Genomic DNA, 17,853 nt, shown 5'->3' on the forward strand with positions numbered 1-17,853 from the left:
TTGTTCAATAGTGGCAGCAACACTGAAAGTAAAACAAATACGTTTTTTCAGTCCATGTTCCTACAAACTAAGCCAGTCATTTATATCAGGACTAATCAGAGATACAAAAATATGACACAATGAAAAATGTTTGTGCTTTTCCTTCACGCTTCTTCTCCCTTGTTCTTTTCCTCCTCTTCTCCTCTCCTTCCTTCTTCTCTCTCCATTGTGTGAGTGAGCAACTGTCTTGACCCAACAATGCTCATGTTTCACTTGGTGTGCAGATGATGAGGCATTTACCTGGAGAACAAGATATAGATTGCATCTGCTGTTGAATTCCCAGCTTCCCCTGTAAGCTAACTGATGGATATGTGTGGTTTCTCTGGATGTAGAGATGATTTGTGGGAAGGGTTTATGTGGCTGAATGTAAGAGGATTATGTCTGCAACATGAGCTCTCCTCAAACTTGAGTGGGATGCGAGACTGAAATTCAATTCAGGGCATAACCTCTTGATAAGGATATCCAAGGAATTAAAATTGGAACAAAGATAAATAAGAAGCCATGGCTAACTTTGCCTCCTGTATTCTCTGCTAGATGTTCTTAGAAATAAAAGACAAAAGCAAATCCAAAAACAAACTCACATAAAACTATCCTGCCTTCTAGCTCAGGGGTATGACTAAATAACTCAAATGGCTCAAAACCCAGAGGCAAAAGACAAAGAGAAGAGGAGATAGGACCTTTAACTGCATCATGAAGGCAGTGCACTCATAATTCTTATAGGCCAGCAGCCCAGCAAAAAGGAACTCTCAAGATGAACAAGGAGCTTCCTGCTGCCAATCAATGAGGCACTCCTGGTTATGGAGTGAGTGACTGCCACTTCTGAACCAAGTTGCATTAAATCTACAGGTCCATTTGCGAACAGCGGCCCACTCTATTTTCTAGGTAATCTTGGGGAGCAGCATGCCCTTTCACAGTACAGGGAAAGTTGCTTGGCATATGCGACACCCCCCTTGGAACCACTGACACATAAACCAAATAAAAGATTAGAAGCCACCCAGGTGTAGGAGATTAAGGACTTAGCAGGCAGATGGAGGAGAAGAGCATCATCTGGGCATCCGTCATCTTTTATAATAAGGGCAAGTTCCCCAGTGATCCCCATAGAAACAAGCAAAAAGGAACAAAAAGATGGCAATTCAGTTGACAAAGGAAGAATTCTTCAAGAGGCCCCCTCTATTTTTCTAAATGTGAATGTGTCTGCCAAAATCAGATTACTTTTCAAATCAATCTATACCTGCAAGAAGGTAAGAAATAAATGCCTGGAAGCTCACAGGTGAGCAACTAAAAATGTGAAACATCGCCACTTGAAGAGTGTAGTTTGAGTATGACTCAGGGACAGTGGTCTATGCATGACTGGCAAATGCTGACCGAGGGCAAGTTCACCTTTGATCTGCTGAGCTGCATCCTTAAAATGACTTTGAAAACCACCCCTGTCATTACAAGGCAGTGATGACTAGCCTCCTCAGAAGACTTTACAAGCATTTGGAATCAAAATGAGCAGGTAAGTCTACTGGCTTGGCCTTGGGAACCTCTCCACAATAGGGCTCAATTTACTTAGAGTAAGCTACCACTACTCTCCATTTCAGCCAGGCCAATGTGGTGGCTGCAGTACCCACTGTGATCATTCTCACCTAGGCTCACCTGAGACTGGTAGCTGTGCCGGCTTCTGGGAAGCCCAGATGACATCCCCAAACACTTCCCTGCCAGGCTTTAAATACATGCACCCAGTGTTTTGGCCACAAAGCCTAAGCACTTCTCTCTTCTTGGAACTCCTTTAGTAGTATTGTTTTACTCATTGCTCTGCATCTTTTGTTTTGTCACAAGACAATATGCAAACATGGATGTTGTGTTTCCATCCAAGACATTCTTGCTTTTTGTTCTATTGTAGCATTTTCAACCATAGATAGAATGAGATAATCATATAGGAAAACTCCCTTTAACCTTCACCTACCAACAAAAATTACCAACAGATGAGAAACTGCTTTAGAGGACTTTATGTTCCCTCAAGAAAAATTTTTTAAAAATGATTTGATGCCTTATTGTTTACCTTATCTCAGACCCCAGGTTAATGCTCAAGTAAAGTTGTAGTGACACACAATACAATGGACTTAAATTCATTTCAAAACAGTTTTGAGTTGTCCGTCAAGGATTCAGCTTACTTCATGCATTCAATTCTTGGATGGAAAATCTATATAACCACTTAGCATTTCAAAATAAATATTAGCATAGTAGATATACACATACATGCACACACATATATACATATATGTGTAATATAACCTTGAGATATACATCTCTATGTCTGTCACTCTGTCAGTCTGTCTGTCTGTCTATCTATCTATCTATCTATCTATCTATCTATCTATCTATCTATCTATCTCTATATACTCTATACCTAAGCCACAGCTTCACTTCTGGCTTTTTTTCTTTTCCTGTAGTTTACTGGATATAAGAGACCTACAGACTTTCTTGCCAAGTCTGTTTTACAACTGTGATCCTCAGAGCTCAGCCTCTGAGTAGTTAAGAGTTATTGGTGTGAGCCACTGGCAAGTGGCTAACCAAGACTTTTAAAGAATTATTTTTTCTGAGAAATGCTGTAAGCATGAAATTATAATCTTTCTCTTATACCATCATGGAAAATCTAACCAGCAATCCAGATTTTCTTCTGGCACCAAGATTGCAAAATGATGATCAATGAACATTTCATACAGCAGACTGGAACTTCATAATATACTAGCAAGGAGACCTAGCTGACTTCTAGCTAGCAATATGGCCTACATCAATCTTTATCTACGTTTAAAAAGTCCTAGATTCCTCTTTCTTGGTGAGCTCACAAAACTATTGTGAAGATGAATTCTTTCTAATGTATTAATTACATTACAAAATACAAAATACCATATCATTACATTGCCTGTATCACACATTCAGATCTTCTTCAAAAAGGAAGAAAAGAAGGAAAATGAGAAACAAAAGGTATTTTGGATATTTATGAAACATGTATAAATTAATAAAAAGAAAAAAGCTCCTTAATTTTCTAAAGATTAAAACGGTTTGATCATCTGGGCTGGGGATATAGCCTAGTGGCAAGAGTGCCTGCCTCAGATACACGAGGCCCTAGGTTCGATTCCCCAGCACCACATATACAGAAAACGGCCAGAAGCGGCGCTGTGGCTCAAGTGGCAGAGTGCTAGCCTTGAACGGGAAGAAGCCAGGGACAGTGCTCAGGCCCTGAGTCCAAGGCCCAGGACTGGCCAAAAAAAAAAAAAAAAGCAAAAAAAAAAAAAAAAAAAACGGTTTGGTCAAAGCAAGAAATGCCTATAACAATCAAATACAAAAATAAGTTATTGGACAGAGGGGACTTGTGGCTCACCCCATCAGTGTAGCTACTATGAATACTGAGATACAGAGAATAACAATCCAAAGCCAGCGCCAGCAGAGAATAATGAGCATAAAGCTGGGATGAAGGTATGGCTCAAGTGCCAGTCAATTCTAAAAGCTGAGCAAGTGAGAGGCTCCATGTTTAAATCCTATTCTAAAATAAAAAAGTAACAGTAACAGAGTGAAACAGTTGATGAACACTAAATTATGAGGAGCTCAGATTAAAGACTGAGCTTTAGCTTTAAGGAAAAGGAAAAAAAATACAACTTTGGCAATACTTTAAAGGAAACATTGACGATATCTGAGGAACTCAACACCAACAAATTAACATTCCAAGAAGAGCAAGTGTTTTATAAGACAACTCACGACAAGGGAATACAATTAGGGTTCTGTTACTGTTATTGAATGGGACAATTAAAGCTGTGAATAGAGTAGGCAGAAAAAGATTCAAGATGATGCAAACACAGAGTATGCACCCAGATGAGAACATAAATGAGTACACAGGATCCCTTGATATCATTTTTCTGTCTTTGGGAGGGCAGTGGGGAGACACAGAAATGGTGATACAAAGGGTGAAACACTCAGCTGTCATACTCAATAGATGTTAGGTTGAAAATCAACTATACAACTTATGGGTGGGGATGAGTGGGAAAGAGCAAGGGAAGGGGTGACATTGTTTTAAAAAAAAGAACCCCACTGTGCATCACCTTTACAATAACAATAAAAAATGCATTACAAAAATTCTAAACATAGTCACTCTTTCCTGAGATGGTAAGGAAATCCACTTCATTACAATATATGCATCCCGTCGTGAAAGGTAATGCTTGACGCTATTGATACTTCTGTCCCTACTCCATGCCAACGTCCTTCTGGATTTAGGGACCTGGATTCACTGGGGTGGGGGGTGGGGGGTCTTCAGCTAAGGCCTCAAATAGCTAGCTCTTCATTATCAGATGCCAGCTAAAGATCACTCCAAATACTCATTCCTAACAAAACTGGTCTAACTCTGTTTCAAAAACTCTACTCTTATTTCTACACTTTTATCTGTTCAGCACATACTGCATTCAAATCTGGTTCTTATCTATGCCTCTCCACGTCTGTTTCTTTTTGTCCTTTCAACACTAAAATACAACCTGGAAACGTATTCAGTACCCAGAAAGCACCTACTATGGATTAGACTTAGTCAATCAACAAAATAAAACATGTGAATAAGTATGAAAATTAAGTAAATAGAAGTAATTAACACACATAAAAACAAACGAACCACACAACATTCTTTCTGAGAGTGAGCCCCAGGAGGTTTTCCATGGGCTAGTCTGGGTTTCAGGGGTTCACCCTGGGTATTCAACTTCCCTCAAATGTGAGAATTCCTAAATATTTCAATTCTGTACCTTATTTGCTACTATACCTTAAGCCTTATAAAACATACCTACTATGAATTACACTAGCAGACATCCCACTGTGTGGGGTATACAACTCAAAAGTACCACAACATTCTTTCTCTACCCATAAAAACCTTGACCATAAAAACCTTGACCAGAAGAACATTCTATTTAACAGGGTCAAATAATATCCAGTTCAAGCATTTACCTAACTGACAAAACAGTCTCTGTTACCTACCACGATATAATATTGACACCAGCAACTTCTAATTCTGTAGAATGCAGCCTCAAAAAATATACATCGAGTTATGTGTCTATTTTTCTGCTTATTATAACATCTTTCCTACCATCTAAATGTATGTTTATTGTATTAAACATAATATATAAATTATATATCATATATATTAGATATGTATGTTATATAAATATAACATATATGTATATTATATACACATACATTTATATATACATATATGTTAAGAAAGAAAAAAAGGAAACAGATCTATACCTAAATGTAAGCAGAGGCATCTATCCTAGTGTTTATGCAGCTGAGCTGATTTCATAGGCTTGTAAGCTCTGCATCACTGACATTCACAATGAAACCTTAATTGTCTCTTAAGACTTATTAACTCAGAGAAGCACTGTGTCAGTTTTCAATCTCTGTATTTGTGCAGTGGTTGCAAAACACTAGGATATAAAGATATTTGTTATGTAAGTGCCAGAAATTATTCCTTCATTATTACTTTACTGAAGTATTACATGGCACAAACGTAGAACCACAAACCTTATTTTTTAATTAATTAATTTCTTTATTGTCAAAGTGATTTACAGAAGGGTTACAGTTTCAAATGTAAGGCAGTGAGTACATTTCTTATCAAACTTGTTACCTCCTCATTTTTCTCTCACCTTCTCCCCTCCCCGAGTTGTACAGTTGGTTTACAGCATATTGTCTTGTAAGTATTGCTGTTGCATTGGTTCAACTTTTACCCTTTGAGTCTCCATTTTTTTGTTCCCCTCCCCTTCCCTACTTCTGATAAATGTGTATACAATATCCAGGGTAACAAAATCAGTTGCATTAACATCAGGGGTAAAACTATGGGGAAGAGAGTCAAAAGAAAAAGGCATAATTTCACATGGTACATGGAAAATAACAATGATAAATGACTTATTTCCATAACTTGAAGTTCATTTCGCTTAGCGTCACCTTATGTGTTCATATGTACATAGCTATTGAGCCATTGCTATCTTTTTCTAGGACTATGCTAGACATGTACCAATTATTACCAATGAGGGAAACTGTAGATTTTATCACAAACCTTATTTTTAAACATAAAATGAAAACTGAATTACTGCATATAGGAAGCTTAGAAAAATGACTATTAAAATATCATTCAAAGAATATTATTATCCTATGCTCATCAGAGAACAACAGTGCTGAATACAAGGGTAATTTACAACGAAATACAGAAATGAGATATAGCAGTTAGCTTTATAATGACAAGTTGCTTTGCTTTCTGGGGGTTTTTTGTAGGATTTTTTTTTGGGGGGGGGCAGGGGGTAGAGTGTCCCTGAATATCCCAGCTTGGTCTCAAATTCATTATCCTCCTGACTTAGGCTCCACAGTCCTGTGATTAAACTTATGCACCACCAGACCCAGCTTTTGGTGAGTATTAATAATATCTTTTTAAAAGGAAGAAAGATAAAATTAACTATAAAATTCCTACTATATGACATAAGTAGCTAGTTACATTTCCAATATTCAGTTTGTTTTTGTTTGTATTCTAATCTGTGTTGCTAACAACACAACAATTATATTTTACTTTACCTGAAGAATGATAAAATACATATAGACTATATATAATACACATACCTTTGTTCTGTTTCCTTCCTACTGCACTCTCAACTGATGTTTTTGCTAAAATAATTTCATTCTCTTACTTTTCTACTATAATCTTATAAGAAATGAATCATAGCAAAAAAGTCAATTCTACACAAAAACATGTTATTTACCTTTCTCTTTCTTTTAAAAGAGCCAGCATTTTGTGACCATATTACATGTAGATTATACTGAAGATGAAGCAGTCTTTGAAAATGAAAGTGGGCAAGGAAGTCACACAAAATTTCAAGGTGGGCAAGATTAGAAAGCCCCTCAAAACTAGTTCTAATAAACTATCAAAATCAGCAGAGAAATAAAAGCAGAAGGAACTAACTTAAGAGTTGCAGCCTATATTTTCTCTATAACATAGAATTGCACAGTATCAGAAACATCATTAAATTGATCACAAGGAAATGGGTGTCACAATTTTATGATAAATAATGCATCTGGCTCCATGATTTTTATAATGGTTCATGAGGACTGACTCAACAAATATGAGCTACATAATTTATAAAGACATAGGCAAAATGAGAAATAAGAAGCATGCTGATTCAGAATCAGTCACCTGAACTGAATGAAAATTGAAAATGAAGGTAAAGAACCTGCAATTCTTCAACTACCCTATGGAACATCAATCTCCCTCTTCCCTTCAGATAAGACACACTCCTAAGGAAAGAAATGTCACCTATTCAACACATAATGCCTATCTTCCCTTAATGCTCATTAATTTTTCAATCAGTTAGTAAAAGGGAGTTAAATTATTTAATAAAAATATTCCCCCAAAGCAAATTACAGGGAGCTCTGTGGCAGTTCCCGCTGCCCTCTATTAAAACAGGTGTGAATGAGTGAACAACGATGTTTGTCTCACATGAAAATGATGTTAAGTAGTGTCCATTTATTTTTATTTACTTATAAGACAAACATTCACTGATGAACCAATACAGAAATTAACATTAGCGTTGAAGTTTTGTAATTAAAGCAACAGCAAACCTTCTGTGAATGCAGGGAGAAGTCACACAGAGTTACAAGTTTCAGAAAAAGAATGACTATGTTAAGAGGGAAGTCTTTCCAAAGCTATGTTGAGTATATTATATTGCAACAAAGAGAATTTTGAAGATTATAAGGCAGAGGGCTACTTTGCTAATCATCTGTAATATCAGAGGTAAATTTTTCAACAATGGAAAAATGAACCACAATGAACATGGCAGGCAATTCCTGTTGCCATAAACAAAACAAATGGATAAATTCAGGAGTCACTAGCACAACAAAATTCCCAAATTTTAAAAAACCAGTTGAAATTACTACAGTGGAAAATGGAGAATAATTCTGTCACCAACAGATCATCAGAAATTATGCATACCCAAGGAGAATTTTTAAAACCTTACTTAACATTTTTCACAAGACTAAAAATGAATGAGATAACACACATTAAAGTAGACAGCCCAGAGTCTACATACACATGATAAACACTCAATATATCATCTTTGCTTTCTTTTTCTTCCCTTTTAAATCCTTGATCCATTGTTATATAGCCTACTGACTTTCCAATTAATGTACACTTGTGTTTTATTCCCAATTCAACCAGAAATATGAATTCCTTCATTCATAGAATCCTTGATAGTTCTTTCATGCCACATAAGGGCTCAAGAAAAATATAACATGATGTACTTGAAAGCTTTTGGTTGCCCAGCAGATTATTCATGTAAATGCTGCTTAAGGGGTGATTTATTTCTTCATTATGACAAGATGTCTTCACTAGTACAAGGCACGGGCTCATCAGCAACACACCTCTCCTTGGCATGATGTCTCCTGGCATTATTTCCTTCTAACTCATTAACTAGAGGCATATTATAAAACCACTTCTATCCCAGAAAGGCATGTGGAAGAAAAGCAAGGCAAATGAAGTCTTGTCAATATAGAAGATGCTGAGGAGAATGACTATTGATTTGATAACAACAATATCTAAAATACTGCCCAATATTAAAACAATGAGCCAGAAGCACTTGCATTGCTTAAAAATTCAGAAATCACATCTGTAGGCTATGTCTAGGAGAGAATACTTTCCCCTATCTTTTCAAAATGTGACTGAATATAGATGAAAGAGGACTAACAATACTTGGAGAGATCGCTGGAAATATAAGAGGACTCAGCTTCCGATCCCCACGCCTCTAGATCCATCTTTTAAAGCCTCCCTCCCCCCTCCCAACTTTTCTAGATCCAAAGCCAGCAAGACTCCTGGAATGTAGCAAGGTTGCTACTGACAAAATTGGTGTAATACATGGTAATAAATCCCTTTTAAAAAGAAATGAAAGTAAAAAGTTCTTTCTCCTGTTTTTATATTTCTTCAAACAAGAGAAAGAACATGCTAGAAAGAGAATAGATTGAAAAAAGTGCAGTGCTTGTTTCTCAATGAATTAGAGGCAAGGGTGAGGGCTTTTCTGCTAAACTGTCACTTTTCGAATTTCTGGCCAGACCCCTGGAGTTTTCATCACGCATCATTTTTGTGATTAATGATGTGCACCCAGTTAATGGAAAACAGCAGATTAGGTTTCCACTAATAGTTTTGAAAGTTATGTACGTTTTCTGTCTGCCTCATTTAGTCACAAACTCACTGTTCAGTAAGAACATCATAGATTTAATCCCAAAGCAGAACTTGGTTTTATGCATACAAGACAGGTCAGTTTTCTAGAGTGGAGAAAATTACTCTTTTAAAATTTCCAATTACAATTGGATTTCCAATTACAATGTAATGTTGAGACATGTTACATTACAACACATTAAGGTATATATTGTATGATTAATACATTATCAATTATAGTAATATAATCAAATATGTTAATAAAATTGATTATGTTAATGCAATCGATGCAATATAATTACTATACATGTATTAAGGCACAGTGGTACATTATGTATTAAAATGTATACATATGTATAATATATACAATAACACATGAATGTATGTATAATGTGTCCTATATATGTATAATACATACATATTAACTTATATAATACTTCATTTCACTTAGATTTCATCTCCTATTCATCAATTTAAAATCTACACATCAGCTTTCATCCTATAAAAAGGCACACAATTGTATCTTGCAACAATGACAGAAAAATCTAATTTCCATTATTAGAATGCTGAGCTGAAAAGATATTTGTTATTCTGAATGCAAAGGCAAGAAACAGTCCTTTATATATTGGTATATTACTGTAATGAAAAATGCAATGAAAAGTATATAATCAATGGTTCTCTTCTGCTTCAGAGTGGATAGGGAAAAATTAATCTGCTATATGATAAAGCCAGTACTTTTGTATGAGTTGGACCAGCCATGAAGAGCACCAAATGAACTTGTGAAAACTATATGGTAGCAACAAAATTAATGTGTGAATCCAATGGATCTTTTCTTTGAATAAGTTTGTCCAAACATAAGGATAATTCATCCTGGCAAGTCTAATCACATGTTCTATTTTTTTTAAAGAACAATATATGAATCTAGTTGAAGGTCTAAAGTTTTCTTTGTTCAAAACAGGCATGTGGTGGTTTTTATCTCCAAGGAGAGGCTATTTTCTTTCTAAACTCATCTTTTTAGAAAATAATTCTTAAATCTGTGTATACAATATGTTTCTGGAGGGACCAGTCACAGTGACAAATCTCTTTAAATTCCCTTTACTTAGAAGGTAGAATTTGGGGCTGATTGTATTGATGCTAGCTAGCTGACATTAGCAAGACCCCATCAAAACAAATAAAAGTAGGAACAATGGTGCACATTTGTTCAGTTATGCAAGAGGCATAGAAGGGGAAAACAGTGCAAGCCAGCACAGGAAAAAAATGCAAGACCCTATTATTAAAAAATAACTGAAGCAAAAATGGCTGTGGGTATGGCTCAATTAATAGAATGCTAGATACGGCGGGGGGGGGGGGTGACCAGTAAAAAGAAAACATGAATGATAAAAATAAAGACACAGTTTGCTTCATAGGTCCACAGAAAGCTCCCTGATCGAAAATGAGACTAAACAAAGAACCACTGGCCCAGTTTGGGGCACTATTTCTCAATATGAAGACTAATATTTCATCTGTATCATAGCAGTTTAATTAATATCAATGACTCAGAGACTTGTTTTAAAAGAGAATAGGAAGTTATAATAATGTCCTTTCTTAGTTATAAAGGGTGGAAAATAGATAACACAAATGGATGTATCAAAACCTTTTTCTATGTTGATTGGTTTTGAACAGATAAATACATAATAGTTTGATTCCTCAAACATCAAAGCTATCTATACAGGTAGCAAAAAGCAAACAGGTTTGAGTACAGGCAATCAGATTCCAAACCTAACATCTGTAATGATGTTGTTAGATTTAATTATTTCTTGGGGGGGGTGGGGATTTGTTTTATGGAAGCTGAATGTGTTGACAGTCTTATTCTGCTAAATAATAGCTTCTTCCACAGTGTTACATTAAGCTTCAAAGAGAGACTCTCATGTATTCAGTATGCTGATAATACATACTGAGGTGATCCAGTGATGACGGTTATCAAGCTACTAAAGTCAGATACTAGTCTTTCAATCTTACATCCATTGCTTTAATATAAGTTATACCTAGGCAGAAGCTATGTACACACACACACATACACACACATCCTTTATCCCATATTCACAGCCCTCCCCAAACTGAGACCCCTGAAAATGCAGGGAACTCTCCCACACTGAAGAGAAACATTCTTCTTTTCAGGAACGATACAGTTAATTGAATGAAAATCCACAGACATCTCAAGACACATATCCTCAAAATGAGAACTTTACCTGTGGGGTCATTTGCCATGCGTGATGTGAGAAATATTGTTATTTTTTTAAGTTTTTATTATAAAACTGATGTACATAGAGGTTACAGTTTCATACGTTAGGCATTGGATACATATTTTTAAAAAATTAATAATAATCTCAAGAAAATGCAAGGAAGGCAAAGCATTGATTGTGTTGCCTTCAGGAAGAAAACAAGCCTGACTGGAAGAAACAGAAAATTTTCTTTAAAAGCACAAATAAAACTGTTACTATCTTATATACTAAGAACTGACAACCATCAAGTAAAATGTTGAACAAATACAGGGTCATTAGGTTCTATGGTAAGCTGAACATAAGCAATTCTATTAACAGCTTCAATCTCGTGGTCAAATACACACACACACACACACACACACACACACACACACAGAGAGCTTTACAAAAGAAACTATTTCCAGGTGCTGAACCTCATGGACAAAGTTATTGAGCAAGTCTTCAGAATGGTTAAATGGGTTCTTTTATGGCTTTTTGTTGTTGTTTGTTTGTTTTGTTAAACCAAATAAAAATCAGTCAAATAAACCTAAGCATTTATTCCTGCTATTTGTAGTCTGATTTAAGCATAACCAGATGAAGCATTTCTGAGGGAAAAATTCAAAGATGTTGTAGACAACTTGTTCTTTTAGTTTGCTTACTTTTGTACTCCATTTAGTTGAAAAAAGATAAATAATTAATCAAAATGCCCCCCCCAACATAACATTTCATGAAACACTGTTTCATGTTTATTTTCCAAAAGTTATTTTTAAGAAATCAGTATACCAATTTAGTCTGAATATTACAGTCAAATTTTTAAAAATCTTGTTTCTTTCTGAACAAAACCATAGAAATACTTTGCTTTTGCCAAATGAAAAACAAATTTTGGACCTCAACCTACTTTTCCCCCTATTATGTGTAGAAATATTTTCTCCATTAAGGTTTTACATCAACATATTCAAAATCTTCCTCAAGAATAAGGGTAGGAGCAAAGGGACAAACTCTTTATTGTAGAGCCAATGTTTAGGTCTACCAATTACACATAGAGTAAGAAAATCATAGATAATTACCTGATACTCATTAGGCCAAAAGGTGCTCACTGCTAGCTCAGCCCGAAGCCAGCCTCTTCCTGTGAATCCGGTCACATTCCAAATTGGATTAGCAAGAGGTCCTTTATTCACCCTCACTAGTATGTTCAAAGTGCCAGGATTCAACCCTTTGGGGCTATATAACAGGTAACTGAAATCAATGCAGTGAGTGTCATTCTCCTTCATTGTGGGTAGCTGAAGTCTGGCTTTTTCTCCAGGGTCATGATTTGAAGAATCCACTATCATATAGGAACCTGAAATGACATCACAAATAATTTAAAAAAAATACATGAATAGGTAAGCCAAATTGAAATATATGACAATTAAAAGATATTACTCATGAGGTAGAGCTGTGGCTAAAATGGTCAATTACAGCCTTGATGAAAAAGCTACAGGGACATCATTGAGTTCAAGCCCCAATGTCAGCACCAAAAAATTTTTAAAAATACTTCTGAGTCAACACGTAAAGCCTAGTTCAAATTCTGATCTCATGAGTAATCCTCTAGTCCTCCTAAAACTGATGAATATAGAAGACAAGCCTTTCTTTTTACCCTAATCAGAATATTAAGGCACAGAAATGGAAGACAACAGGCAATAGAATTATTGTAGATGTCAAATGCCAAGATTATTATTTGGACAATTTCCATTTATTAACCAGCTGACCCTCTGTTCAAGGACTAATAATACTTTGTAGAGTTAGGTTATAGGCTAATGTTAAAGTTTTCTAGAACTAACACTTAGGTATCTAATACAATGAATATATTCTTGCTCACTAAGTAGTCAGCCCATTACCATTTCTATTGGCTCCAATTCTGCAATGCCCTATGGCCTCCTAAGGAAACAAAATCTGAGGGAGTAAGACTAACCTATTCCACAGTCTATGCTTGAATATTGGTGGGACATGCATCCTGAAGTCACAAAGAACAGGGAAGTGAAGTCCCATTTTTGCAGTCAAAGTCCCTTCTCTGCAGGCAAAGTTACATAGTGCCTCGCTACATAACCAGGACTTCAAAACTGGGTTGCTAAATGAATGTAAGAGCCTATCCAGGAAAAACAGTTGTTTTCATCCCACAGTTGAATTAACAGAGATTACATAGCACAGAAAACATAAATACAACAGTGTGTCACAATTAAAGTAGACAAACAGTTCTGTTATAAACATTTTGCCCCTTTTAACCAAAAGGTATTGCCATTATAAAACTCAATTGCATATCTGGTGTGTACTAAACCAACCTCCGTATTCTCTCAAGAAAACCGTAACACACACCTAAAGCACATCAAACAAGCAGTAACTATTCTTCTTACTTGATTACACAAATCTCGAGCAATAGGTTTGAGTTATGGAAGTGAGGAGAAAGTCAACTATTCAGCAAATTTTAAATCTGACCATGGAGTGGTGAACTATGGGTCTAGAGCTTTTGCAAAAAGTTTTTTCTACCTCTTTATTATATACATGTACTTCAAAAGCAATGGACGATATTGTTCATTTCAAGTTTCCATCTCATTTTTTCTGACAGATTGAATTCTTCTTATTTTTCTTCTCGATTCCCAAGTATGACACATTAATAAAATAAATTGTCTGTGTATATTTTTGTAAAGGCTGTTTCTTTTTGTAACAGGATATCCTGTTTCCTAATCTAATTTACAGAAGCAGATGTTTCTATTCTTGGTAATATTCACATTGTAGAAGCAATAGCTGAACATAACATTTTAAATTCAATTTGTATTAGCATAAATTGGTTGGATAAAAGGTTGAATTACATTTATGACGTATATCAATTCCATCTCATCTATATTACTGTTTCTTTAAATCTATATATGCTGTAAGAGATAAATAGATATAGGTAGGTAGGTGGGCAGGCAAGCATCAGGTAGATAGACAGACAGATAAATAGACAGACAGACAGCTAGATATATGGATATACAATTATAGAGGCTAGACATTCAGCCCAAGACAGCCAAAATCTGGACCCAAAGATATGAAAAGTAGAGGAGCCAATTTTGTACATTCCAATCTAGATCAGAGCTTACAAATCAGGAAGAAAGATGGTGTAGAAGCCAATAAAAGCACAAGTCTGAAGTCAGAAGACTGATGTGTCAGCTCAAGATAATTAGGCCTATCGTAATTTTTTAAAATTATTCATCCTTTGTTCTATTGAGGCCCTTGATAGATTGATTGAGGGAGGGTTATCTGCTTTACTCTATTATTTCAAATGGTAATCTCATTAGGCACACTAAGAAATAGTGTGCAGACAAATATCTGGACAGATCATGTCTGCAACAAATAAAACAAAATTAAGCACCACAAAGGGCTTTCCTCCATTCTAGTTGCCTACAATCAGAGAGAAGCCTATCACTCCATAAGAGAAGAGGAGAAAAGCACAGGTAGTATTCTCTTCTAATAAGGGAAGTATTTTTGTGTGTGCTTAATATCATTTTGAATAGCTGCAAGGTTCCAAAACACTCTGCAGCACAGTGAGTTCTTGGCATTGAATGAGACTTTCCCAGTAGAAACAAAGAACTTGCCAGAAACTATTGGTATGAAAAAACTAAAGAAAACATACAGTATTATAGTTTCACAACCAGACTGCTTAACAAGCAACAAAGGAGATTTCTGTTAGAGAGAGAAGTGAAAATTACAATCAGAATTTGGACCCCAGATCCTCTTGGGCAGTTTTCATTGCTTTCAAATTAATGGTCTAAGTAATTTCTGCAGCTCATATATATGAGCTGAAGACAATACCTTTTCTCTTTATTATTGTTATGTTTTCTTTTCTTTTTGCCATTTTACTACATCTAGATAAGTAGTAACATCGTTTTCTACAACTAAGAAGTCAGGGATTGCTTTAGTATTACCCTCACGGTGCTTTCTTTCATAATTTACCAGCAATTCTTTTTATCTACTGCTAAATTGTCTTATCAATGAATCCATTTCCCTTCACAGTCAATAGTTTTATCAAAATCTAGTCATTTCTACAGACAACAACCAAAATAATCTCAACTGATTTCATGGGTTCCACACTAGCAGTCATACAAAAGTTCTACAGTCCCCTGCACCACATATACAGAAAACGGTCAGAAGTGGCGCTGTGGCTCAAGTGGCAGAGTGCTAGCCTTGAGCAAAAACAAGCCAGGGACAGTGCTCAGGCCCTGAGTTCAAGGCCCAGGACTGGCCAAAAAAAAAAAAAAAAAGGAAAGTTCTACAGACAGATTAATTTTTTAAAACATAAAATTAATCTTTTTCATATCGTCACATTGCAATGTGAATAAAAGCCAAACTCATTATTCCTCTGCTTCAATATGATTGGCACTTGTCAGCTCCCACTTTATCCCATATCCCACCCTTTCCTTTACTTACTATCCTCTGGATACAGTGGGCTTCCACCCTTCAAAGTACCTGAATTTATGTGTACCATAGTTCCTCTACATAGGACTTTCCTGGAGTTGGAAAGCTACCTCTCTGAACATCACTCAACATTTCTGCTCCAACATGGCATTCATTCATCTGACAATTAATGGCTCCTTCTAAGAGTCTTTCTAATAAATTCCCTTTTTTGTTTTGGGTTTTGTTTTGTTTTCTTTTGCTTTTTTTCCAGTCCTGGGGCTTGAATTCAGGGCCTGAGCACTGTCCCTGGCTTCTTTTTGCTCAAGGCTAGCACTCTGCTGCTTGAGCCACAGCGCCACTTCTGGTCTTTTTCTACATATGTGGTGCTGCAGAATCAAACCCAGGGCTTCATGTATACTAGGCAAGCACTCTTGACACTAGGCCATATTCCTAGCCCTAATAAATCACTTTTGTAACTTCCTTCATATCACTTGCAAATGGATTAATTTACTTGCTTACTTGACAAAAAAAATTGTATGAAAACTTTGGTGTTTGTTCTATTTTATTCACCCACAGGTCTAGACAAGGCATTGAACATTCTGTCTGGAGAAGAATGTCTTCATAACAAAACCTGGTATTTGTTTTCTAATGGTTCTTGCTCCTGACTCCAAAGCATGTATATAATGCATGCTCTCTTTTCTGTTCGACACTTGTATATGCACCTCTCTACTAGACTTCCCAAGATCAGAAATCCCTTTGTCTCTCACCAAAAACATACTACAGGGATATCACACTTTAAACTCTTTGTCAACTCAATTTAAGGCAAGCAACAATAAAGACAAAATGCTAAAGCCATAACTGTTACTTTAAAAAGGCTGGGAATATGACCTAGTGGTAAAGTGCTCGCCTCGTGTACATGAAGCCCTGGGTTCAGATTCCCCAGCACCACATACATAGAAAACGGCCAGAGTGGTGCTGTGGCTCAAGTGGTGGAGTGCTAGCCTTGAGCAAAAAGAAGCCAGGGACAGTGCTCAGGCCCTGAGTTCAAGCCCCAGGACTGGCAAAAACAACAACAAAAAACTAAAAAGGAAAACTATGAAATATGAAGTGACTTTAATCAATGTCTTCAATCTGGAGAATTTTCTAAATGTTTCTATTGTTTGGGTGAGAGAGGCATCAATTTTCTCACTTTCATGGTGGATTCTATTAGCAATTCTTTCAGCTTTTACAGTATTTCATTCTAAAAGATAATGCTTCTCACTTAGTGACAGTTCATCCCTACACCACAAGAAAGACTAAGGCACTTATTACAAAATGCCAGATTAGGAAAAATAAACTAATCATCAAAACTCCCAGCTGGACTTACATCTGAGACTGTGAACTTAGTCTATATGATAGGTTGAGGAGCAGGAGAGACAGGCCCTCCATAATTTCTTCTCTTGGACTTATTCATTCTAAACCACCTAGTACAGAGAACTTTGGAAATGCATGAAACGGATATTTTGAAATGTTAAAAATGAAATGACAGTGTTAAAGAGCACCACATACAGAAAAATTCCAATTCTTTAGCACTTAAACATCACAACAATTGTTAACCTTCCCTCTCATGGCTGTCTTTCATCTGTGAGCCAAGCAACCTCACTAGTACTTCCCTCTCTGTTACTCTCTAACCCTCCCTTTTCTCACGTTTTCTTTCTTTGGAATCTCACATTTAGAAGTTATAAAATTTGGAATGCTCTTCCATCTTCACTCTCAGAAACACATACACACTACCAATCTTAAAGGGTTCATGTTTTAACCTTAAGAGCTAGTATATAATTTCTCCCATTCCTGTAATGCTGGTGTGCTCCTATGGCTTTCCAAGCTGAATAGCTTTCATTTTATGTTATGTGGTACTGAAATGTTTTGAGAAGTAGCCACTAAAATGAAACGCAAGTTGAGAGGAAGTAATCA

General features: G+C 36.1%; 1 protein-coding gene across 7 annotated transcripts in view; it reads right to left on the reverse strand.

Moving 5' to 3' along the window:
- The window catches only part of Ptprk (protein tyrosine phosphatase receptor type K), a 481,811-nt gene that overhangs the window by 299,005 nt on the left and 164,953 nt on the right, over nt 1–17,853 (reverse strand). For all 7 annotated transcript variants that reach the window (XM_048354055.1, XM_048354054.1, XM_048354057.1 and 4 more), the window contains exon 3: nt 12,558–12,829. In XM_048354055.1, coding sequence (XP_048210012.1) covers nt 12,558–12,829 — 272 coding nt within the window. The remainder of the gene's footprint in view (nt 1–12,557; nt 12,830–17,853) is intronic.

Source organism: Perognathus longimembris, chromosome 9 (assembly GCF_023159225.1).
Source record: "Perognathus longimembris pacificus isolate PPM17 chromosome 9, ASM2315922v1, whole genome shotgun sequence".
Lineage (NCBI taxonomy): Eukaryota > Metazoa > Chordata > Mammalia > Rodentia > Heteromyidae > Perognathus > Perognathus longimembris.